This window comes from Symphalangus syndactylus, chromosome 12 (assembly GCF_028878055.3).
Source record: "Symphalangus syndactylus isolate Jambi chromosome 12, NHGRI_mSymSyn1-v2.1_pri, whole genome shotgun sequence".
Classification (NCBI taxonomy): domain Eukaryota; kingdom Metazoa; phylum Chordata; class Mammalia; order Primates; family Hylobatidae; genus Symphalangus; species Symphalangus syndactylus.
Window position 1 is genome coordinate 66,554,385 of NC_072441.2, and position 23,766 is coordinate 66,578,150.

At 43.4% G+C, this 23,766-nt stretch overlaps 2 protein-coding genes across 10 annotated transcripts in view; one reads left to right on the top strand and one right to left on the bottom strand.

Annotated features, from left to right (window-relative positions):
* AP4B1 (adaptor related protein complex 4 subunit beta 1) overlaps nucleotides 1-13,583 on the bottom strand; it is a 35,313-nt gene extending 21,730 nt beyond the window's left edge. For all 3 annotated transcript variants that reach the window (XM_063625804.1, XM_063625805.1, XM_063625799.1), the window contains exon 1: nucleotides 13,453-13,583. In XM_063625804.1, coding sequence (XP_063481874.1) covers nucleotides 13,453-13,517 — 65 coding nt within the window. In that variant the 5' untranslated portion in view covers nucleotides 13,518-13,583. The remainder of the gene's footprint in view (nucleotides 1-13,452) is intronic.
* A 53-nt stretch (nucleotides 13,584-13,636) lies between these two features.
* Nucleotides 13,637-23,766, top strand: part of HIPK1 (homeodomain interacting protein kinase 1) — a 49,746-nt gene continuing 39,616 nt past the window's right edge. For 3 of the 7 annotated variants that reach the window (XM_063625797.1, XM_063625796.1, XM_063625798.1), the window contains exon 1: nucleotides 14,027-14,166. The gene's annotated coding sequence lies outside the window, so the exon portion shown is untranslated. Of the gene's footprint in view, nucleotides 13,760-14,026; nucleotides 14,167-17,463; nucleotides 17,484-23,766 lie in introns of those variants that run through there. The other 4 variants (XM_063625792.1, XM_063625794.1, XM_063625793.1 and 1 more) reach the window with 4 other exon arrangements.

A 23,766-nucleotide genomic window follows, 5' to 3' on the forward strand; every position in this document is an offset into this window, starting at 1 on the left:
AAATTTGTCCCCTGTGCCATTCCATCCTCAATGTGCTCATTGAAATGTGTGTTTTTGAGGATCTAAGGAAATTGGGTTAAGCTCACTCACCCTACTAATTAGGCTTTGTGGAGACAAAGCACCAGAGCGAGAGCAGATGCCTGCTGTTTAGGGAGTCAGGGATACAAAGTTTGGAGAAAACATGTCTTCAGGAGGAAAGGAAAGCTTTGATCAGCTGAATTTCTTCAAATTCCCACCCATCTTCCAGGCTCATTCAATGGTGGGATGAAAATCCTTCAATTACCTCTTCCTGAGAACATTTTCTCTGCTCATACACATTCAAGAACCCAAGCTATTCAGAACATTTTAGGTCCACATGATACAAAGCCCAACCTATCCTTCTGGCCTTATCTCCCAGGATTCTCCCAATGTGCACGACAGTAGGCCATAGTGGAAAAGATGGATTTTCAAGTTAGATGTCTTGGGTTGGAATAGTGATCCTGTGACTTACTAGCTGTGTATATAATCTCTAGTAAGCTACTCAGCTTTCCAGCATAAAGTTTCTTTTTGTAGAGTGGGAATAATAATGCCTACCTCATAGGGTTTGGAGGAGAATGAAATAGAATAAAGCAACTAAAGCACTTCACAAGAGTATCCAATACATTAAAAAAAAAGAAAGAAAGAAAAAGTTTTTGCCTTTGGCTGGGTGCAGTGGCTCATGCCTGTAATCCCAGCACTTTGGGAGGCCAAGGTGGGCAGATCACCTGAGGTCAGGAGTTCAAGACCAGCGTGGCCAATATAGTGAAACCCCGTCTCTACTAAAAATACAAAAGTTAGCCTGGAGTGGTGGCATGTGCCTGTCGTCCCAGCTACTTGGGAGGCTGAGGCAGAAGAATCGCTTGAACCAGGGAGGCGGTTGCAGTGAGCCGAGATCGCACCACTGCACTCTGGCATGGGCAACAGAGCAAGATCCTATCGCAGAAAAAGAAAATGTTTGGCCTTAAACTCCATGACATACCTTAAATCCTGTTTACAGAGGAGTGACTGACATGTCCACTGCATGCCCTGGATAGTGCCATTGGCTAATCCTACCTTTCAGGCCCAGAAAAATCTGAGAGATTGGCTGATGAAGGTACTTCCTGGAAGGGCAGTTACCTGAAGCATCCAAGGATGCATTTGTACAGATGGAAAAAGAGTAGGGTGAAATCATGATAAGCTTCAGATGCTGTGCTGAGTAGATTTAACTGTAAAATCCTAAGGCAAAGCCAAAACACCTCAGAAGAGCAAGTAGTTAATCAGAGGCTCAGAGAATCCAAAGAGGTGTGCAGAGCAGAGCAGTCTGGGTGTGCATTTCAAAACATTGTGGGTAAACTAAGGGCCAGACACTATGCTTGGTCTGGTTCTAGATTCTTCTGCCACACCAGCTGTATAAACCAACAACCTTGGATCAGTCCTGGAATTCTCCTTTTCAACTCCTACAGAAGGAAGGCAGAGCCACTGGAGAAAAGAACCGTACAACTGTTATCACTACAGATTTCAGCCTCTGGTATTTTCAAAGCTGCTTCTCATCTCTTTATGTCCTTGATCCACCTCCTCTCCCATGTACATCAGTGGTTATGACAAAGCTTTATGACTCAAATTCTTACAACATATGAAGCCTTAGGAAGACACCTTTGAGCATCAAGGATACCAAGCTGCAACACCCTGGGGCAACTTCCCTGGACCATAAGAACAGGTCTGGTCACCCAGCCTCACCCTAAAGGTGGCAGAATGAATCCCCCTATACCTTGTTTAAACCCCGGTCATTGTCAGGAGTTCGTCTTTAAGGCCGGATCCTCAGCCTTCCCTCCCCTCTTTCACTAGGCTCTCAAGTCTCCTGCTCTGTGATCAGCAAATTCCTCTATGTCCTCAGCATCTTTTCTGAAAGTATCCATCACCCTCCTTGCCTAAATTGAAGACGGGCTCTCCTCTGAGCACACTGCTTTCCAGCCAGCTTCTTACATAGAGGCTCTTTTTTCTCTCCCCCCACCTCAAGGTAAGAAGGTGACATTCATGTTCTCCTTATTCTCCTTGCTGCCTCCTAACCATTATTGCCATTTCTTCCTGTGAGCATCTCTCCTCCCATGAAGTGCATACTATCTAGCTATACCATCCCCTCCTTCCCATCCTCACTTATCAAGACTTGAGTCACTGACTCACAGCCTTCTCCTCCTTCACCACCCTGTCATCATTCTGGATGATTTCAACACCCTGGCCACTCAGCTTCCTTGACCTCATCTTCAAAGACCTTATTCTCCCTCTACCTCACCACCCTGTCATTACCAGAAATTGTACTACATCTGAAACCCCAATTTTAAACTTTTTCTCCTGGCTTATTTGCTCAAGTACATCTGTGGGACTGACAACAAAATGAGACCTGAGTGATGAGCCAGCCAGGTAAAGACCTGGTGGGGAGGTCTAATTTAAAAATTGTTTTTGTAGAGACGAGGTCTCACTATGTTGCTGAGAGTAGGGAATAGCTAGAGGGTTCAGGCAGAATCAGCCCCTGGGATAGGATGGGAATGAGCTTTGTGCCTAAGGAACATCAAGAAGTGAGTGTAGAGAAATGCAAATCAAAACCACAATGTGGTACCATCTCACACCAGTCAGAATGGCTATTATTAAGAAGTCAAAATGGTCAGGTACGGTGGCTCACACCTGTGATCCCAGCACTTCGGGAGCCCAAGGCAGAAGGATCACGAGGTTAGGAGTTCGAGACCAGCCTGGCCAAAATAGTGAAACCCCGTCTCTACTAAAAATACACAAAATAGCCAGGCACGGTGGCGGGCGCCTGTAGTCCCAGCTACTCGGGAGGGTGAGGCAGGAGAATTGCTTGAATCCGGGAGGCAGAGGTTGCAGTGAGCTGAGATCGTGCCACTGCACTCCAGCCTGGACAACAGAGCAAGACTCCGTCTCAAAAAAAAAAAAAAAGTCAAAAAACAACAGACGCTGGTGAGGCTGCAGAGAAAAGGGAATGCTTATACACTGTTGGAGGGAATGTAAATTAGTTCATCTACTGTGGAAAACAGTTTGGAGATTTCTGAAAGAAAAGAGAACTACTATTTGACCCAGCAATCCCATTCTGGGCATATATTCAAAGGAAAATAAATCATCCTACTAAAAACACACCTGCACTCATCTGTCCATCCCAGCACTATTCATAATAGCAAAGACATGGAAGCAACCTAGGTGCCCATCAACAGTGGATTGGTTAATGGTAACTTGTGATGTGTAAAATAAAAAAATAAGATAACCCAGCAGATTGGATAAAGACTATGTGGTACATATATGCCAGGGAATACTATGCAGCCATACAAAGAAAGAAATCATGTCCTTTACAGCAACAATGATGCAGCTGGAGGCCATTATCCTAAGCAAATTAACACGGCAACAGAAAACCAAATACTGCATGCTTTCATTTATAAGTGGAAGCTAGACATTGGGTGGTCACAGACAGAAAGATAGTAATAACAGCCACTGGGGACAACTGGGCAGGGGACAAGGGTTGAAAAACTATTAGGTACTATGCTTACTACCTGGGTGATGGGATCAATCATACCCCAAACCTCAATATTATGCAATATACCTATGAAACAAACCTGTTATGTGTACCTCCTGAATCTAAAATAAAAGTTGAAATATATATATATTTCACACACACACACACACACACACACACACACACACACACACGGGCCGGGCACGGTGGCTCATGCTTGTAATCCCAGCACTTTGGAAGCCAAGGTGGGCAGATCACCTGAGGTCAGGAGGTCGAGACCAGCCTGGTCAACATGATGAGACCTTGTCTCTACTAAAAGTGCAAGAAATTAGTTGGGCGTGGTGGTGCGTGTCTGTAATCCCAGCTACTCGGGAGGCTGAGGCAGGAGAATTGAACCTAGGAGGTGGAGGTTGCAGTGAGCCGAGCTTGTGCCGCTGCACTCCAGCCTGGGTGACAGAGAGAGACTCTGTCTCCGAAAATAAAAAGAAAAAAAAAAAGAAATATATATGTATAAACAAAGAAGAGTGTGTCAGAAGGAGAAGAAGAGGAGATGAGGTCAGAGAGGGAGGCAGGTGTTGGATCAGAAGTGACTTAATAGTTTAAAGTAAGAAGTTTAAATTTGATTTTAAGTGTACTTATAAGCTATTGGAGTGCTTTAAATTAGGGGAGTGATATGATCTGTTATATATTTTTGAAAACAACAGAGAATGGGGCAAAAATGAAAACAGGATACCAGTTAGGAAGCTCTTACAGCAATAAGAGATATTGGTGAGCTGAGCTGGGGAAAGGTGATTTACATTCTATCTGATTTTTTTTTTTTTTAAAGTAGAGATGTGGTCTCACTATGTTGCCCAGACTGGTCTTGAACTCCTGGCCTTATGATCCTCTTGCCCGGGCCTCCCAAAGTCCTGGGATTACAGGCATGAGTCACCACACCTGGCTGGATTTACACTGTGTCTAGATAGGAATCTTTTAGAGTACCTTTTTATTACAAGCAGCTACAGTGAAAAAGAATATCTTTTCCTCCACCAAAGCTTTCACAAAGAAAAAGTGTATCTGTAACCATATGTATACACACAAATAATATATAAATACACATATTTGTGGGGAATGAGAAAACAGGAAGAAATGAGTAAGCCAGTTTATAAGTAAATAATTGGAATATTTTATGAATTTAACATTATTTCCTATAATAGGCATGTTTTGTAACTATCTTCTTAAAAGAAATAGCATGTTTTACTTGCTTTGGAGTCAACACAAGTCTTAGGGTTAGAGGTTACATTTCCTGAGACACTAAGAATCTTCAATTAAAAAACTTCATTAATCAGAGAGTACTTACTTTTTATTTATTTATATTTATTTATTTATTTTTTGAGACGGAGTCTCACTCTGTCACCCAGGCTGGAGTGCAGTGGCATGACCTCAGCTTACTGCAACATCCGCCTCTCAGGTTCAAGTGATTCTCCTGCTTCAGCCTCCCGAGCAGCTGGGACTACAGGCATGAACCACCATGCTCAGCAAATTTTTGTATTTTTAGTAGACATGGGGTTTCACCATGTTGGCCAGGGTGGTCTCAAACTCCTGAACTTAAGTGATCCGCCTGCCTCAGCCTCCCAAAGTGCTGGGATTACAGGTGTGAACCACCGCACCCAATGCTTACTTTTAATTTTAATTTTTATTTATTATTATTATTTTTTGAGATGGAGTTTCACCCTTATTGCCCAGGCTGGAGAGCAATGGCACGATCTCAGCTCACTGCAACCTCCGTCTCCTGGGTCAAGCGATTCTCCTGCCTCAGCCTCCCGAGCAGCTGGGATTACAGGCATGTGCCACCATGCCCGGCTAATTTTGTATTTTTAGTAGAGACGGGGTTTCTCCATGTTGGTCAGGCTGGTCTTGAACTCCCGACCTCAGGTGATCTGCCTGCCTCGGCCTCCCAAAGTGCTGGGATTACAGGCGTGAGCAATCGCGCCCGGCCCTTACTTTTTATTTTTAAATTATTAAGATTATTATAGGGCCAGGCATGGTGGCTCATGCCTGTAACCGCAGCACTTTGGGAGGCTGAGGCAAGTGGATCATGAGGTCAGGAGCTCAAGACCAGCTTGGCCAAGATGGTGAAACCCCATCTCTACTAAAAATACAAAAATTAGCCGGGTGTGATGGGCATGCCTGTAGTCCCAGCTACTCGGAAGGCTGAGGCAGGAGAATCACTTGAACCCGGCGGGTGGAGGTTGCAGTGAGCCGAGGATCGTGCCACTGCACTCCAGCCTGGGCAACAGAGTGAGACTCAGTCTCAAAAAAAAAAAAAGACCTCAGGTGATCCGCCCACCTTGGCCTCCCAAAGTGCCAGGATTACAGGCATGAGCAACTGCGCCTGGCCATATTTTTTAATTTTTAAATATTTCCCACACAACATAGATGTATCAAGTATCTATATTTGTTATTGTATATTTCACTTCTCATGGACTTTCCAATTTCACAGATGGTATCAGTGGAGATGAATATTAGTAAATTCAGGATTTTTTTTTTTTTTTGAGATGGAGTCTCGCTGTTGTTGCCCAGGCTGGGGTGCAGTGGCACAATCTCGGCTCACTGCAACCTCTGCCTCCTGGGTTCAAGCAATTCTCTTGCCTTAGCCTTCCAAGTAGCTGGGACTATAGGCGTCTGCCACCACACCCGGCTAATTTTTGTATTTTTAGTAGAGACGGGTTTTCACCATGTTGGTCAGGCTGGTCTCGAACTCCTGACCTCTGGTGACCTGCCCGCCTCGGCCTCCCAAAGTGCTGGGATTACATGCTTGAGCCACCGCGCCCGGCCAGGGTATCTTTTGGAAATAACACTGAAGACATTTTCTGATGGATGGAATGAGGGAGGTAAGGAAAAGGTATTATCATCTTCATTTTCAGGATGAGGAAAGTGAGGCTCATTAAGATGCCCACCATCATACCCTAATACATACCAGAGTCAGGATTCCTATGGATGTCAGGCTCTGAAGCTCCTATTTTTCTATACTGGACATCCTAGGAGCAGTGAGGTTGGTCACGTAAAAGCCTATTTCACATCAGCGAATTTACCCTCTAGGGTTTTCATAGAGCACATTCCCCTATCCTACCCTGAGTGAAAAGAACCACTTGTTGACTGCTTACAGGTTTCATCAAAGTGAGTTTACAAAAGTAATAATAAAAAAAATTAAATTCACAGTCAATGATGATAATTGTTATTTTGAGGTTTCTTCTTTTTTCAATAGAGATGAGGTCTTGTTATGTTGCTCAGGCTGGTCTTGAACTCCTGTCCTCAAGCAATCCTCCTGCCTTGGCCTCCCAATCCTGAAGTTCTGGAATTACAGGCGTGACCAATATGAAGTTTCCCTCCCTCCCTGACTTCCTTCCTCCCTCCCTTCTCTCTCTTTTTTTTTGTTTATTTTGAGACAGGATCTGGCTTTGTCACTCAGGCTGGAGTACAGTGGCACAAGTCTCAGTCTCTTATGCTGAAGCAGTCCTCCAACCTCAGCCTCCCTCTCAAGTAGCTGGGACCACAGGTGCACACCACCACACCTGGCTAATTTTTAATTTTTTCTTGTAAAGATGAGGTCTCACTATGTTGCCCACACTGGTCCTTCAACTCCTGGACTCAAGCGATCCTCCTGCCTCAGCCTCTGAAAATGCTAGGATTACAAGTAGGAGCCATTGTACCCAGTCCATTTGAAGTTTCTTAATCCCTATTCTATAGTTAACTGATCCTGATGCTTTGAGCACTGTGAATAAGCGCTCAGTAATTTACTCATCAAAACAGTTATAGCACCAACCATGTGTAAGGAATTGTGTTGGGCAGGGGACATTTCATTGGGGCTTTTTGATTTCTGAGTTTGTGGGAAGTGCAAAATGACTTAGCACAAATAATATTCAATTATTAAATTTCAAGTTCCTGTTCTGCTCCATTGCCCTTTTCAGGTGGGTCTCTGTGTGCCTTCCCAAACCATTTATTTTGGTTTTAGATGTTGCTTAAAATTGATGATAGGGAAAGACATATGGAATGCAGATGCTAAATTCTGTGTAACAGTTGGCCAAAGAAAAGGTGAGAATCGTAGAGTGGGGAGGATGATTTTTTAAAAAAAGAAAAGGTTAGAAACTACATAACAGAGGAAGCATAATAATGAGAAATGATGACCCAAGGAAAGGGAGAAAAAGCACTATTCTTTGCTTTTGCTAAATAAACAGTTGGTATACGAGAAAAGTGAGAAAGAATAAGATCATTATGTGTAGAAAAGGGTGACATTAGAAATGATTATGGAGGAAGGAGGGTCTGAGGAGTCATAAACATGGGTTATATAAGGAGTCAAGGCATTTGTTCTTTCCCCACAATAGTCTCTGGGTTGACCCTGGAAAATTAAGGGTAATTGCACCTTGTCTCTAAATCCTGAAAACTTCCCTCCCTGCCACCCCACTTTTTTTTTTTTTTTTTTTTTGAGACAGGGTCTTGCTTCGTTGCCCAGGCTGGAGTGTAGTGACAAGATCATAGCTCACTGCAGCCTCAACTTCTCGTGCTCAAGCAATCCTCCCACCTTACCCTCCTGAATAGCTGAGACTACAGGTGTGTGCCACCATACCTGGCTAATTAAAAAAAGAAAGTTTTATCCTCCAAGACATCTGAATAAAATTGTTGTAGAGACGAGGACTCACTATGTTGCTTCCTTTTTTTAATTTAGATAAAATCGACACATTACTAAACATTTTAAAGTGGACAGTTAGTGTATTTAGTGCATTCAGTGCATTCACAATGCTGTGCAGCCATCAGCATGCTCTGGTTTCACCTCCCCTTTCATTTATTAGGAAAGCTTGTATTCAAATCTTCTTTAATCCCATAATATGCCCCTTCATCCAAACTCCTGTTCCATTATTCCATCATTTCTGCTAGGACCCAGTCCCCAAAATGTCCATTATTCTAACCCCTGTCACTGTCATGCTAGATATTGTCCTTCATGAAACCAGATGAGGGGCCAGAACAACTTTTCCTGGTTTATTCCTGTGAGAAGAGAAGTGATAGAGAATGTAGTCAAAATGATTCATTTCATGACTTCTCAGATGTAGCTGATGTGCACCCAGGCAGATTCCTTGGATATTGAGAGCTGAATATGGGTATTGACCAGAATAGATTCTATCATTCAGTTGGACCAAGCCATTCTTCCCAGATTGTCAGTCATCACTCATGCTATGAGTAATCCTATATAGGAACCACACAGCTTCTGCCCACTCTCTCGAAGATCAAATACTTATCTATCTATCTATCTATCTATCTATCTATCTATCTATCTATCTCAGAGATGGGAGTAGTGGCTCTCACCAAGATCAGTAATAACTATCTATCTATCTATCTATCTATCTATCTATCTATCTATCTTACTATCTATCATCTATCTATCTATCTATCTATCTATCTATCTATCTATCTATCCATCCATCTATGTATCTAATCTATCTACCTTAGAGATGGGGGTCTCAATATGTTGCCCAGGCTTGATTTGAACTCCTGGGCTCAAGCAATCCTCCTGCCTCAGCCTCCTGAGAAGCTGGGCCTATAGGCACATGCCATCATGGACCAGCTAGCAGTGACCTTTCCATAAGCCCCTGAGGTATGGGGATTGTTTACTACAGAAGTTAGCTAAACCTAACTATTCATTTGAATAGGCAATGAACAGTGTCTGCCAAATTTCCCTATGCAAGCTTTCTCTGCTAAGGATACTTAAAAGGAGTCTTAAGAGAAAAATCTTGGTGATACCTAAGTCTTGCAACTCTGAGGAAAGGGATAAGTAGGGAGACAGAAGGGCTGACATTCATATCCAAGCATTCAATAATAAATCATTGTGGGCCTAGTGCTCAGATCTTTTTTTTTTGGTCGGGGGGACAGAGTCTTGCTCTGTCGCCCAGGCTGGAATGCAGTGGCTTGATCTTGGCTCACTGAAACCTCCGCCTCCTGGGTTCAAGCAATTCTCTGCCTCAGCCTCCCAAGTAGCTGGGATTACAGGCGCCCGCCACCACGCCTGGCTAATTTTTGTATTTTTAGTAGAGATGGGGTTTCACCATCCTGGCCAGGCTGGTCTTGAACTCCTGACCTTGCAATCTACCCACCTCGGCCTCCCAAAGTGCTGGGATTACAGGCATGAGCCACCGCACCCAGCCATGAAGAACATTTTATTACCCCTTTACCAGAAAAAGGCCTGTATTCTTCAAAAATATTAAAGACAAAGAAAAGCTGAGGAACTGTGCCAGATTAAAGAACACTAAAGAGACATGACAATTAAATGTAATATATGATCCTAAACTGGATCTTGTGCTGGAAAATGAAAAAATGCTAAGAAAGATGATATTGGATCAACTGACAACATTTGGAACATGGATGGTAAAGTATTACAGTAATGTTAAATTTCCTGGAGTTGTTAATTGTATGTATTTTGTTTACATAAGAGAATGTACTTATTAGGATATTCAAGTATTATGTGGTAAAGGAGCATGATGCATGCGATTTACTTTCAACTGCTCGGAAAAAAAAAAATATGTATGTAGGCCGGGCACGGTGGCTCACACCTACAATCTTAACACTTTGGGAGGCTGAGGCAGGTGGATTGCCTGAGTTCAGGAGTTCGAGACCAGCCTGGGCAACACGGTGAAACCCCATCCCTACTAAAATACAAAAAAATTAGCTGGGTGTGGCAGCGGGCACCTGTAATCCCAGCTACTCGGGAGGCTGAGACAGGAGAATCGCTTAAACCCAGGAGGCGGAGGTTGCAGTGAGCCGAGATCATGCCACTGCACTCCAGCCTAGGTGACAGAGTGAGACTCTTGTCAAAAAAAAAAAAAAAAAGCATGTATGTGTGTAATATAACTCTATCTATCTATAATTGCAAATGATAAAGCAAAAGGGGCAAGATGTTAATAATCTGGGTCCTATTTTTGTCACTCTTGCAACATATCTGTATGTTTAACATTATTTCCAAATAAAAAGTATTCTCGGGTCTGGATTTAAAAAAAATCATTGAGGTTCTCCTCCTGTTGGCTCAAGGGACTTTTCTGCTTTTTATCCTTTACTGCAGACCTTCACTCTAATCTGGTTTTCCCAGTTTCACAACCTGTTGACTTCTATTTAAATTCTCTTTTTTTCCTAGCCCCTAGGATTCACTATTTGTTTGAATAGTTTGCCTAGCTTTTTGGTTCAGCTTCTCTCAAGACACAGCCTTCTCGTCAGCTTCTCCTGTTTGGCCTTAAGCACTGCCGCTCTTGGGCAAATGACTTCTTGGCTGCAACACTGAATCTAGGCTCTAGGCCCTAGAAGGATGTCATACCCTGAATGAGACTTGAATGCTTCCAATTGCTAACTGCTCCATCTCCCTCTCCAGCTGCTCTGACTTTGTTTAGGAGGATATATTTCACATATCTGCCCCTTTCTCGCCTTCTTTCCTGTGTAATCAAACCCTCATAATAGTTTTCTGATTAGGATCCCTTTCTCCAGTCTTTACCCACTCCAGCCAGCCCTCTTCCTTCATCATCACTAGTTTTCTCTCACATTACCTGTCTGAATAAACTTCTTTTTTGAGACAGAGTCTCGCTCTGTTTGCCCAAGCTAGACTGCAGTGGCACCATCTCGGCTCACTGCAACCTCTGCCTCCCGGATTTAAGTGATTCTCCTGCTTCAGCCTCCCAAGTAGCTGGGATTACAAGCATACGCCACCACATCTGGCTAATTTTTGTATTTGTAGTAGAGATGGGGTTTCACTGTGTTGGCCAGGCTGGTCTCGAACTCCTGACCTCCAGTGATCTGCCACCTTGGCTTCCCAAAGTGCTGGGATTACAAGCATGAGCCACTGTGCCTGGCTACCTGTGCGAATGAACTTCTAACAGCTCTACGTTGCCTTTCAAAATCTGACTCAATTTACCTTACTACTTCCATATCGTGCAACTTATCTGCTTAACTGTAAGCTCCTTCAGGGCACAGACCATGCCTTTTCTTCTGTGTAGCCTTAATTTCTTTTTTCTTTCTTTCTTTCTTTTTTTTTGAGACAGAGTCTCACTCCGTCACCCAGGCTGGAGTGCAATGGTGCAATCTCGGCTCAAGGCAGCCTCCTTCTCCTGGGTTCCAGCGATTCTTCTGCCTTAGCCTCCGGGGTAGCTGGGATTACAGGCATGCGCCACTACCTTGGCTAATGTTTGTACTTTTAGTAGAGACAGGGTTTCACCATGTTGGCCAGGCTGGTCTCAAACTCCTGATCTCAGGTGATTCACCCGCCTCGGCCTCCCAAAGTGCTGGGATTACAGGCATGAGCCACCACACCTAGCCCCTTAATTTCTTATATAGTGCCTAGCACACAGAAGATGCTCTATAAATAGTTACTGAATGGACAAATGACTAAACTTTGAAACTTCTTTGACCTTACTATGCTCAAATATCACTTCTGATGTTCTTCTCTGACTCTCTCACTTATATATGTCTGCACACGTTTTTTCCTCATCAGACTGTAAGGTCCCTGAGGGAAAAGACCATGCCTTATTCACCTATCTCATTCATACCTGACCCAGTGTCTAGAAGAGTGTATAGCACAGAGCAGGCACACAAGCAGTTTGCTGGATGAATGAGTGAATGATACTAAAGAGGAGAAAATACAGACTTTAAGAAGCTCTCCATATAGTGAGAAAGACTGAGGACCTAAGAGCAATGAAAATAGAGGTTAACAAGTATAAATAAAGAAGGTACAGGTTAATTTAAGTAATCAGATGATGATGCAGAATTCAAATAAAATAGAAGTCAATCAGCAAAGGTTCCCGAAAGGGTGAATTCTGAGAGATATTTGAAAAGAGGAAGGGGACATAACTTGAGAGAGCAGGAGTTTAGGAACATGTCAGAGAGTTAGGCTGAACCAAGGCATGATAAACAGTGTGTTTGAAGCTTACATTCTGAGCAGGATCTGTTCTACCCAGACCACAGGTTTCTGCCTTTTTTTCTGGCTCATCAAGCAGGCGTGTTTACCCACTCTTTTTGTCTTCATGTTTCCCAGGTCAGCCCAATGTGAGGACTTTAAGTTCTTTAAGTAGTAGAAGGAAGTTTCTGTGAAAATATGCAAACAAAACTCCCTTGTGGGGTCAAACATTTTTGGTAACCCTAGTAATCTAGGGAAATAAACTTCCCTGTTCCAGATAAAATGGAACAGCTCCCCGTGTTGTTAAGCTAGAGAGAAAGCCAAATGACTTCCCTTAAAAGGTACTTCAGCACATTTTACAAAAATTATAGTTTTCTGTGTGTGTTATGGGGATCCAAGGAAATCAAAGATGTTAATGAGTGAGATTTGAGAAAGAAAACTTGATAGTAGAATTTTGTCTTAGCCACATCTGCCCTTCTCCTCACAGAGTATATGCAAATACCGATGGTGACGGACAGTCACTTTCTAGAGCTCAGATCACTGCTGCCTCCAGCACTTGTGGGATGGAAAAAATGAAGAGATTACAGTTGCCCTAAAAATGTCCCCCACTTCAGGAATCTGAATATTTTACACAGCAGGAGATATATCGGAAGTCCTACAGAATCTCTTGACTTTGGGAGATCGCAACTGCTTTTCTATTAGGATAACCTAATTTTCTGTGTCCATTTTCTCAGAATGTTGTGCCCAACGCGTTCTGTTTCCTAAATACCCAGCCTTACTTCCTTCTAGTAGAGGCAAGAAAATTATGCTAGCATTCGCTCACTGCATGTTTTGAGCGTTTGAGTTCAGAGTACAGCTATTCTCTCTCCTCGTGATGTAAACACAGGTTCCCACGGCGGCAATGGGAGACTCCCCTAAGGGGCTCTTGACATACAGGGAGACTTCCAGATATGGTACACAGATGTCACATTGCTAGAACGTCTCGAGAGGGCAACGAAACATTAAAGCCTAACCTGAGGTAATCCCTCACCGGCAGTGGAGCTCCTCTGCTAGGCACTGTCTTCCAGTACACTGTCCAAGCTCTGGGGGTGTCATACTAGACTGTGGTGATGTCACATTAGCTGGGATGACATTTTACAGTTAGATCCCGTACCACCGCCAGGCACCTTTAAATCACCGCGGAGTCTACAGTGCAGAGGGGGCGGGAAGTCCAGCCCCCGCACTCGATCCACGCTGGCTCCCTACGGAGGCCCACCCACTCGAGGCCCACCCACTCCCATTGCGATCAGTACTATGCGGTCGTCCTAGAGAGTTCATTCAGCCGCACTTCCGCCTCAGTAGGTGTCATGGCGCGGGGCGGGTGAATAGTTCCGGCGAGGCGGGGCCGGCCGCGTTGAGGGGCGGCCGCTCGGCATTCCACTCGTCGGGTCTGGCGACAACGGCGGCTGCGGAGCAAGGGGCCCGGCGGTAGCCCCGGACGGCAGCAGGAGGCCGAGGCGGGAGCGCGCGGGGCTGAGGCGGCGGCGGCGGCGGCGGGAAGGGGCTGGGTGGTGGAGCGGGCGGGAGGCTGAGGAGGCTCCCCCTGCGGGACGGGCGCGGGGACGGCTCCGGGGGGCGGGGGCCGGGGCCCGGGCCGGCTCGCGCGGGGGGTATGATGACCCGGCTGCGGGGCCCCAGATCTCGTCTCCTCCGCCGCCTCCTCACGGCAGCCCCAGCTCGCGGCTGAGAACCAGACACACCGGCGGTGAGTAGGGACGGACAGGAGGGGGCCTCGGCGGGGAGCGACTTCCCCTCAGCTCCCCGAGGCGGGGCCGGGCCGGCCGCCGGCTCTCCTGGAGCGCCCAGCCTGCGGGGGGCGCCTTCCTCAGAGGGCCCCTGCCCGGGACCGGGCACCGCGTCCTGCGGCCTGGCCGCTCACGGCCGCTGAGGGGATTGAGTTCCCAGCAAGGTGGGGAGGCTCCGGGCTGGTTTTCGGGGCAACTCCCCCTGCCTCCGGCCACTTCTCGCCTGGGCGTGTTGTCCTTAAGTGACAGGGGACCGCCTTGCGTCTCCTCACTCGGCCGGTTTTTTCCCCGGCTGTCGTGGCAGGTTCCCAGTGTGTGGCTTGTGCGTGTGTACTTCACAGCTCCGCTTATCACCATGGTTTTGGGTTATTTGTGCTGTTTGGGACCAGGAAGCCGTGCGTGGAGAGCACGACAGTGGGGTGGGTGTGGAAGCGTTTCTGTCGTCTCCGCTGATGTTCTGTAGTCGTTAGGCTTGTAATTTTTAATGACGGTGGAGACTACGTGAGACCAGCCCACCTAATGTATATCTGTACAAGGCAGATCTGGAGGTCTGGCCCAAAGGGAAACTTTTGCTGCCACCACTTTCAAAGCTTTCGTTAAAACAAAAGGTGCGGGGAGGGGGGAAGGTGGAGAAACAACCAAAATTCTGGTAAGGCCCACACTGTTCACAGGTCTGTGGGGAAGAGTCCCCTTTTTGTGCCTAGCAACCAAGACGTGGAGTTCCGTCTCCAGGAGCGTTGGTCTAACCTCCGGTTTGTTGTGGTGACGAGCTGTGAGCAATGGCCTGTGTTTATGCTGGGCGAGCTTTCTTTCCTACTTGGGGAGGGGGGTTCAGGATGGGAGGATGGGGACAGGGAAGAGGGGGAAAAACCCCCAAGCTCCAGTAAGTCTTTTCTTTACTTAATCACTGATTCTGTTGTAGGTAGACTCATTTAGAGGCAGTCCTAGATGCTCTTTCTTGTCTATTAGTGACACTTTGGGAATTCTCAGTAATTGCATCAACATAATACTTTCAGCTATAGACTCTCTGTCCCAATCTGTCCTTTATCTTGTTTCTTAGTAACTGGTGAAAACAGCAGTGTGGCTTCCTGCTCCTGATGAAATGGGGTTAAATTAAGTGGCTGATGCCCTCAGCAAACCTACAATTTTCCTTTTGTTTGTGTAAAGCTATTTTTGATCTCTGGTCTGTAGGGTTTTTTTTTTTTTTTTTTTTTTTGCAAGATTATAGAGAATGCAAACCATTACTAGGTTTTTTCATATAGAAGCCTAAAACTTTCTATAAAACATTTTAAAATCTGACAAATCATTTGACCTAATTTTCATTATTCAGCTGGTGATTTTGGATCTTTACATGTAATTATCTCAGGGTTCTGTGTTATAATACTGTTATGATGAAGGGTGTCGTTGACTTTAAGATACTGTTCCTGGCTTGAAGGATATTTTAGTAAAGTACTTGCGGTTGGAACTGGAGGCAGCCAAGCCAGTAAAGCATCTTAGAATAAAATGGTGAAAGAGATCTTATAAATATACTGGCTCTGGTTGGCAAGTAGAACTTTTGCTGGTGATACCTTCATGAATAGTTTATCCTGTCTCTCGACACTGTAGTTTTGTGGTTTTTTGAGCAAGTTCGTTGGTAACTTGAGACTTCAAACCAAACCAGAACTTCCTTCTAAAAGAAAAAAAAGAAGAGATAATCTCAAAAGTTCACAATTCTTTGGAAAATAGACTTCTTTCATTCTGTGCTTTTGTTTTTATAAGCACAGCTCCATCAATGATTTGTTGGTACAAATCAGTGAGTCATACCGGCCTTGTAAAGTTCTTACACTTGGAACTTGTGCAGCTTGTTAGTTATATATTGTAACTGGTCTTGTAATTTGAAGTAATTTTGCAGACATGAGCTGCTCGATCTGCCACCTGCATGAGTGTATAACAGCAGTCTGTATTTTTTTAGGTCTTTTTAAAAAAAAATTTACTGTTATTCCTGCCGTTATCTTCCCTTCCTCTCCCTTTGTGCCATTCTGAACGCAAGTCATCAAGATTATTTTCCTTTAAGTACCACTTCAGCAATCACTGGTTTGTCTTTTGGTTCCTTTTGTTTTTGTTCCTGATCTTCCCTTTAGTTGTTGGAACCCAGGTCCTAAATGCCTAATATATTCCTGTAGTGCATAATTTGGCACTTGAAAAATTTACATCCTGTTTTCATATTTTTCTTTCTTTTTCATGTGTTATTATAATTTCAGCAACATTTTAAGTTCTTTGAAGGTAAGGAAACTTACATTTCTTTTAGATTCTTTAAGGGTACCTGGTACAGTGCTTTCCCAGAGTGCTTAAGGAAAAAGAATGAGAAGACCTTTGCCAGCATTGCTACTCATTAGCTCTGGGTAAAACTTGTTTGGCCTTTTTGGATCTGTTTTTTTTTTTTTTTTTTTTTTGATTTGAGACAGGGTCTTGCCCTGTCGCCCAGGCCAGAGTGCCGTGGTGGGTTCAGGCCAGAGTGCACTGGTGGGTTCAAGTGATTCTCATACCTCTGTCTCCTAAGTAGCTAGGACTACAGGCACTACAGGCACGCACCACCATGCCTGGCTAATATTTGTATTTTTAGTAGAGATAGGGTTTTGCCATGTTGGCCAGGCTAGTCTCAGACTCCTGACCTCAAGTGATCCACCTGCCTCGGCCTCCCAAAGTGCTGAGATTACACGCGTGAGCCACCATGCCTGGCCTGGATCGCCTTTTTCTCATCTCGGAATTAGGGGGTTTTAGAATCTTTTAAGATCTCTTTTATCTGTAAGAGTTCCAGTACTTTTTTGCTAGTGTCTTCTGCTCCAGTTAAATATATCTCCTTACTCTACACAGTTTTTTATTTTTCCACATCCTTTGGCATACTAGCATAGCAAAAGTCATCTCATTCTTCTGAAAGAGCCTCCTCCATCTTCCATTCTCCAAACTGCTATTGCCTTACTTAAGTCCCATTTTCCTTCAGCCTTTGCTGGCATATTGTTTATGTTTCATATTGATCTCTGCTTTGTTAATTTTAACTTTTTCTTATCCTGGAAACTCCTCAACATATAGTTTTCTTAATTCTAAGCTTTATAGACCTATAGACCGTCATGTGCAGGTACTGAAATGTAGTACCTTTTTACTAAACACAAAGCCCTTACTTTTCTTTTGTTCTGTTGCAATAGTCATTCCAAATAAATCTAAGTGAACTATTGATTTTGATACAAAGCAACAGCCTCTGCCACACTGAAGAAGTGAGCTTTAAGCAGAGACTAGAAGGGTAAGTAAAAGTTAGGAAAAGAGAAGGCTAAGGGGGAAAATGAAGTTCAGAGAGGAAACATGTTAAAGGAACTAGGGCCAGAGAAGGCAAGGTCTGTTGTGGGAACTCAGAGAGACTTGGTAGTATTGGAAGAGAAAGCGCCTGGGGAAAAGCGCAGATGAAACAAGGCTATGCAAGTGATCATGGTCCAGATCTTGCAAGGCCTGGTAATCCAAATTAGGAATTTTGGTCTTTGTCCTAAGGTTTTAAGTGGGGGACAGGTACACATTTTTTTTTTTTTCAGATGTGCATTTTTAAAAGCTTCAGTTGAGAGGTGAATAATGAATTGGGAGAGGGGAGCTTAGAAAAGGGGCTTGAGGCTAGCATCGTGGCTCACACCTGTAATCCCAGCACTTTTGGAGGCTGAGGTAGATGGATCACTTGAGTCTAGGAGTTTGAGACCAGCCTGAGCAACATGGTGAAACCCTGTCTCTACAAAAAATACAAAAAAATTAGCTGGGTGTGGTGGCGTGTGCTGGTAGTCCCAGTTACTCGGGAGGCTGAGGTAGGAGGGTGGATTGAGCCCCGGAGGTCAAGGCTGCAGTGAACGAACCATGATCATGTACTGCACTCTGGTCTGGGTGACAGAGTCTCAAATAAAGGGGGGAAGTTGAGAGTACAATTTGGAGGAAACCAGTTAAGCTGTTAATATGGAATTGTGCAGTAGGGGTGGAGAAAACTTAGGAGAGTAGAGAGAGATTTAGGTGTTCTGTTGGAAAGAATTTTCTTCCCAAACTTGTCTCACTTTGTTTTTACAGAAGATGTACTCTTATCGTTTGTAAAAAATATGTATCAGAGTATGTGATAGACAATATGTACACCTGTGTTCATGTCATCTGAGGATAAGTGCTAGAGCAAGAAATCAATATATAGTACAGTTTTTAGGTCATTTGGCTAACCAACTGTTAAATTGTATGAAAGAGGCAAAGATGACATTGAGCAAAAGCAACAGGAATTTATTACTGGTGTGTCAGGAAAAAGGTTACTGAGGGGTAAGTACAAATCAATGGAAAATGATTACCTTGGTTGTCATATCCAACTGTTCCATTCAGGGTTATAATATTTGGATCCTTTTAATAAGATTATGTACCTATAGTGCTTATAGTGTGGAGCACCCAGTAAATGATGTTAAATGGATGTGACCATGCCAGGGAGTGGGAAAGTTGTTTATCTGTTTTTGAAAGCCTTGGATTCTAGCAGTTATCTTTTAGCAATAAATACAAGTACCAATGATCTTTTGCCCATCATTGCTAATTTGGTATTAATACACTGGGCAAATTTGTCATTATATTGAGATGGTTAAGTCCTTGGAAAGTCAGATTTGAAATGTAAAGACTTCATTTATTGCCGGGGTCAAGAGGCGCAGCATTTTCAGGAAGTCAAAAATAGCTTTTTATGCCAGATACGGTGGCTCATGCCTGTAATCTCAATATCGTGGGAGGTCAAGGCAGGAGGATTGCTTTAGAGCAAGAGTTTGACACCAGCCTGGGTAACATAGTAAGACCTCATCCCTGAAAAAAAAAAAAAAAAAAAAAAAGCCAAATGTGGCATGTGCCTGTAGAAATTAGCCAAGCATCCTGGTGTGTGCCTGTAGTCCTAGCTACTTGGATGGCTGAAGCAGAGGGTTGCTTGAGCCCAGGAGTTCGAGGTTACAGTGAGCTGTGATCACACCACTGCATTTCAGCCTCAATGACAGTGGCGAGAACCTGTCTCAAAAAAAAAAAGAAAGAAAAGAAATAGCTTTTTTTTTTTTTCTAAACTTTTATTTTAAGTTCAGGGGTACATGTGCATGTTTGTTATATAGGTAATCTATATGTCACAGGGGTTTGGTGTACAGATTATTTTGTCATCCAGGTAATAAGCATAGGGCCTGACATTTATTTTTGCTGATCCTCTCCCTTCTCCCACCCTCCACCCTGAAGTGGGCCCCAGTGTCTGTGGTTGGCCTCTTTGTATCCATGTGTTCTTGTTCTTTAGCTCACACTTATAAGTGAGAACATGCAGTACTTGGTTTTCTGTTCCTGTGTTTGTTTAGGATAGTGGCCCTCCATCTTCATCCATGTTGCCTGTTGCTGCAAAGGACATGGTCTCGTTCTTTTTTATGGTTGCATGGTATTCCATGGTGTATATGTATCACATTTTCTTTAGTCTACCATTGATGGGCATTTAGGTTGAATTTCATGTCTTTGCTATTGTGAATAGTGCTGCAGTGAACATGTGCTTGTGTCTTTATGGTAGAATGATTTATATTCCTTTGGGTATATACCCAGTGATGAGATTGCTGGATCTAATAGTAATTCTGTTTTAAATTCTTTGAGGAATTGCCACATTGCTTTTCACAATGGGTGAACTAATTTATACTCCCTCCAGCAGTGTAAGTGTTCCCTTTTCTTCACAGCCTTGCCAGCATCTTATTTTTTGACTTCTTAGTAATATTCATTCTGACTGGTGTGAGAGGGTATCTCATTTTAGTTTTGATTTGCATTTCTCTAATGATTAGTGATGTTGAACAATTTTTCATATGCTTGTTGACTGCAAGTGTGTCAAAAATAGCTTTTTAATTTATTGAGTTGCTATTCACATTGAATTGAAAATATCTGTAATTTGCCTCATAGATTCTGATATATAGGAAGTTTTCCACAGATGTTAATTCTGTTTTTTTTGTTGTTGTTTGAAAGCTCTCCACCTAGGAAGACAATTGCCTCCCCACTTGCAAAGGCAAGTTTAATGGAACATGGTATCTTTATCCTGTGTCTAGAAATTGCTATTTTAGCTGAGTTTCAGAGTAGAATATAAATAAGAGTCTGTTGGTTTTTCTAGGCCATTGTGATTCTGTATTTTCTTCTCACCTTGTGTTAATTGAGGTCAGAATGAGTCTCAGCCACACTGTAAGAGCCCTAGTGGTCTGATACTGACTTTTTGTACATCACACCCTTGCTGTGGGAAAGACCAGTGAAAGACTTCTGAGTTGTCCTTTCCCTTTGGGTGAACTAAATTTGTCTTTATGGATAAGAATTATAATCATTTAATATTAAAACATTCTGAAAAATGTCCTAGAACTTGTACTTTTTTCAGTGCCCAATGTGAAGATCTGAAATCATAAGTAATCTTTTATTATGTTTTTTGGGTAAAAAGTTGGCAATAATGTTACTCTGCTAAATGCAAAATTTTATAGAGTATCTAGTTACGAATCCTTTTTTTTTTTTTTTTGAGATGGAGTCTCACTCTGTCGCCCAGGCTGGAATGCAATGGCGGGATCTCAGCTCACTACAACCTCCACCTCCCAGGTTCAAGTGATTCTCCTGCCTCAGCCTCCTGAGTAGCTGGGATTACAAGTGCGTCTCACCACGCCCAGCTGATTTTTGTATTTTTAGTAGAGATGGCGTTTTACCATGTTGGTCAGGTTGGTCTCGAACTCCTGACCTCATGATCTGCCTGCCTTGGCCTCGCAAAATGAATACATTTTTAAAAATTTGGTATTTCATGAATTCTTTTCAGTATTACTTTATAACCCCCCCATTCCTAGATAGCTGCTGCAAACTGCAAATTTTCTATTTAGATTCTTTCACTAAATACTTTGTTACATCAAAGTTGTGTTTATGTTTTTTGATAGATTGTTAAAATTAGGTGAACAATATTAACATTGTTAATGGAAAACAAATTTAGAAAATTTGCTTCCTTTTGTTGTTCAACAGGTTGGCTTAATTTTATGATAAATACTTACACATATATTTTAATAGGTGCATTTTGTAAAGGAGCTACTTGGTTTCAGATTTTTCTTTTATTATATTTGGTATTTCAGTGAAGTAGGTAGAACAATTATGATTTGTAAATTCAGCCTCACAGTTAAATTGTACTGACCTTAGCTTTTAATTTGTACTTTTTTTCTCTTCAAAGTTTATATAAATTATGGAAACTCTTAAAGTAAATCTCAACTGGGTTTTAGAAATTGAAGGCAGAGGATTTGTTCTTTCCAGCTGACTAGTCCAGTGCAGGTGGTTTCTAGTTGTATTCAGGCACGAAGAAATGTGCATACTGCCTTTTGATGTTCTGTAACATCCTTTGTCATGTTTCCTTCCTTTCTTGTTGTGTGTGTTTATTCTCTTATGATTAGTAACGTTATACTATATGGATTGGAGTAGAGACTTCTCCTATGACTCAAGGACCACACAGATAAAAAGGAAGGAAGACATTAAAAAAAAAAAATCAAGGACCGAGCATTTGAAAATACTACAGTTGAATGTGAGTGGTAGGGAGTTGTATTTAATAGATATGAGATTGGTAGGCAGGGGTCAAATAATTCATCCAACAGATAATTGAGTATGTATATATTGTCAGTCTGTATAAGGCTTTGGTGATAGAAGAGCAAGACAGAGATGGTACATGTGCTGGAGCTTATACTGTAGCTGGGAATGTAGCATTAAAGAAATACTTTCAAGTTAACAGGGTGCTGTGGGAATGCATGGTGGGGGCAGGGGGTGATCGTAGGGAGCGTTTCTGCATGTGACAGAGGTGTCAGGGCAGTTTTTGCAGCAGAAAGTCTTCAACATATTTAGAGGGCCTGGAGGTGAGTGGCCTTCCAAGAACTAAAGAAAGGCAGTGTGGCTAGAGTGGGGGTTGGGGGAGGAATCAAATGGGGAGATGTTGGAAGGCAGCAAGCAGATTTTGGAGTGCATTTTAAGGCAGGTTGAGACAGGTTTTTTTTGAGATAGGATCTAGCTCTGTTGCCCAGGCTAGAGTGCAATGGAGTAATCACAACTCACTGTAGCCTCAGTGTCCCAGACTCAGATGATTTTCCTGCTTCAGCGTCCTGAGTAGCTGGGACCACAGGTGTGTGCCACTTATACTTGGCTCCCCCCCCCCGTAGAGATGGAGTCTCCCCATGTTGCCCTGGCTGTCCTTGAACTCCTGTGCTCAAGTGATCCTTCCACCTTGGGTTCATAAAGTGCCAGGATTACAGGCGTGAGCCACCACGCCTGGCCTAATTTTTTTCTTTTCTTTTCTTTTCTCTTGTCTTTTCTTTTCTTTCTTTTTTTTTTTTTTTTTTTTGTTAATGCTTCCCAGGCTGATCTTGAACTCCTGAGCTCAAGTGATCCTCCTGCCTGGGCCTCCCAAAGTGCGGGAATTTGGCCGGGCGCGGTGGCTCACGCTTGTAATCCCAGCACTTTGGGAGGCCGAGGCGGGCGGATCACGAGGTCAGGAGATCGAGACCACGGTGAAACCCCGTCTCTACTAAAAAATACAAAAAATTAGCCGGGCGCGGTGGCGGGCGCCTGTAGTCCCAGCTACTCGGAGGTTGAGGCAGGAGAATGGCGTGAACCCGGGAGGCGGAGCTTGCAGTGAGCCGAGATTGCGCCACTGCACTCCAGCCCGGGCGACAGAGCGAGACTCTGTCTCAAAAAAAAAAAAAAAAAAAAAAAAAAAAAAAAAAAAAAAGTGCGGGAATTCCAGGCATGAGCAACCATGGCCAGCCAAGTTGAGAATCTTGGACTTTATCTTCAAAGCAATGAGAAACCCTGGGAGAAGGGGAAGCAAGTTGGTTAAGAAGAGAGAGCAGTTATCTGATTTGCATTGTTTAAAAGCAAAGATCTATTGAGTGGATTTAAGGAGATTAGTTTGGAAGCTACTGGCAGTTTGAACTAGAATGGTGCCAATAAGGGTGGGGAAAAAGGGCTGATTTGAAATATACTTAGGAGGCCAGGGGCAGTGGCTCACTTGAGGCCTGTAATCCCAGCACTTTGGGAGGCTGAGGCGGGGTGGATCACTTGAGATCAGGAGTTTGAGACCACCCAGGCAACATGGTGAAAACCTGTCTCTACTAAAAATACAAAGAAATTAACCGGGTGTGGTCGCTCACGCCTTTAGTCCCAGCTACTTGGGAGGCTGAGGCAGGAGAATTGCTTGAGCCCCAGAGGCGAAGGTTGCAGTGAGCCAAGATTGTGCCATTGCACTCCAGCTTGGGCTACAGAGTGAGACTGTTTCAAAAAAAAAAAAAAAATATATATATATATATATATATACACACACACACACACATAGGAGATGGAATGGATAAGATAGAGATTAGATGTGGAGGAATAAGGGAGAGGAATGAGTCAGGATAATAGTATTAAATATGTGGTAGACACTATCACTTTACATGTATTAAATTATTTAATTCTCAGAACAACCCCATGAGGTAGGTATTGCTATCACCATTGTGTAGCTGAGGAAACAGACATCCCTGATTTTTTTTCTTTTTTTT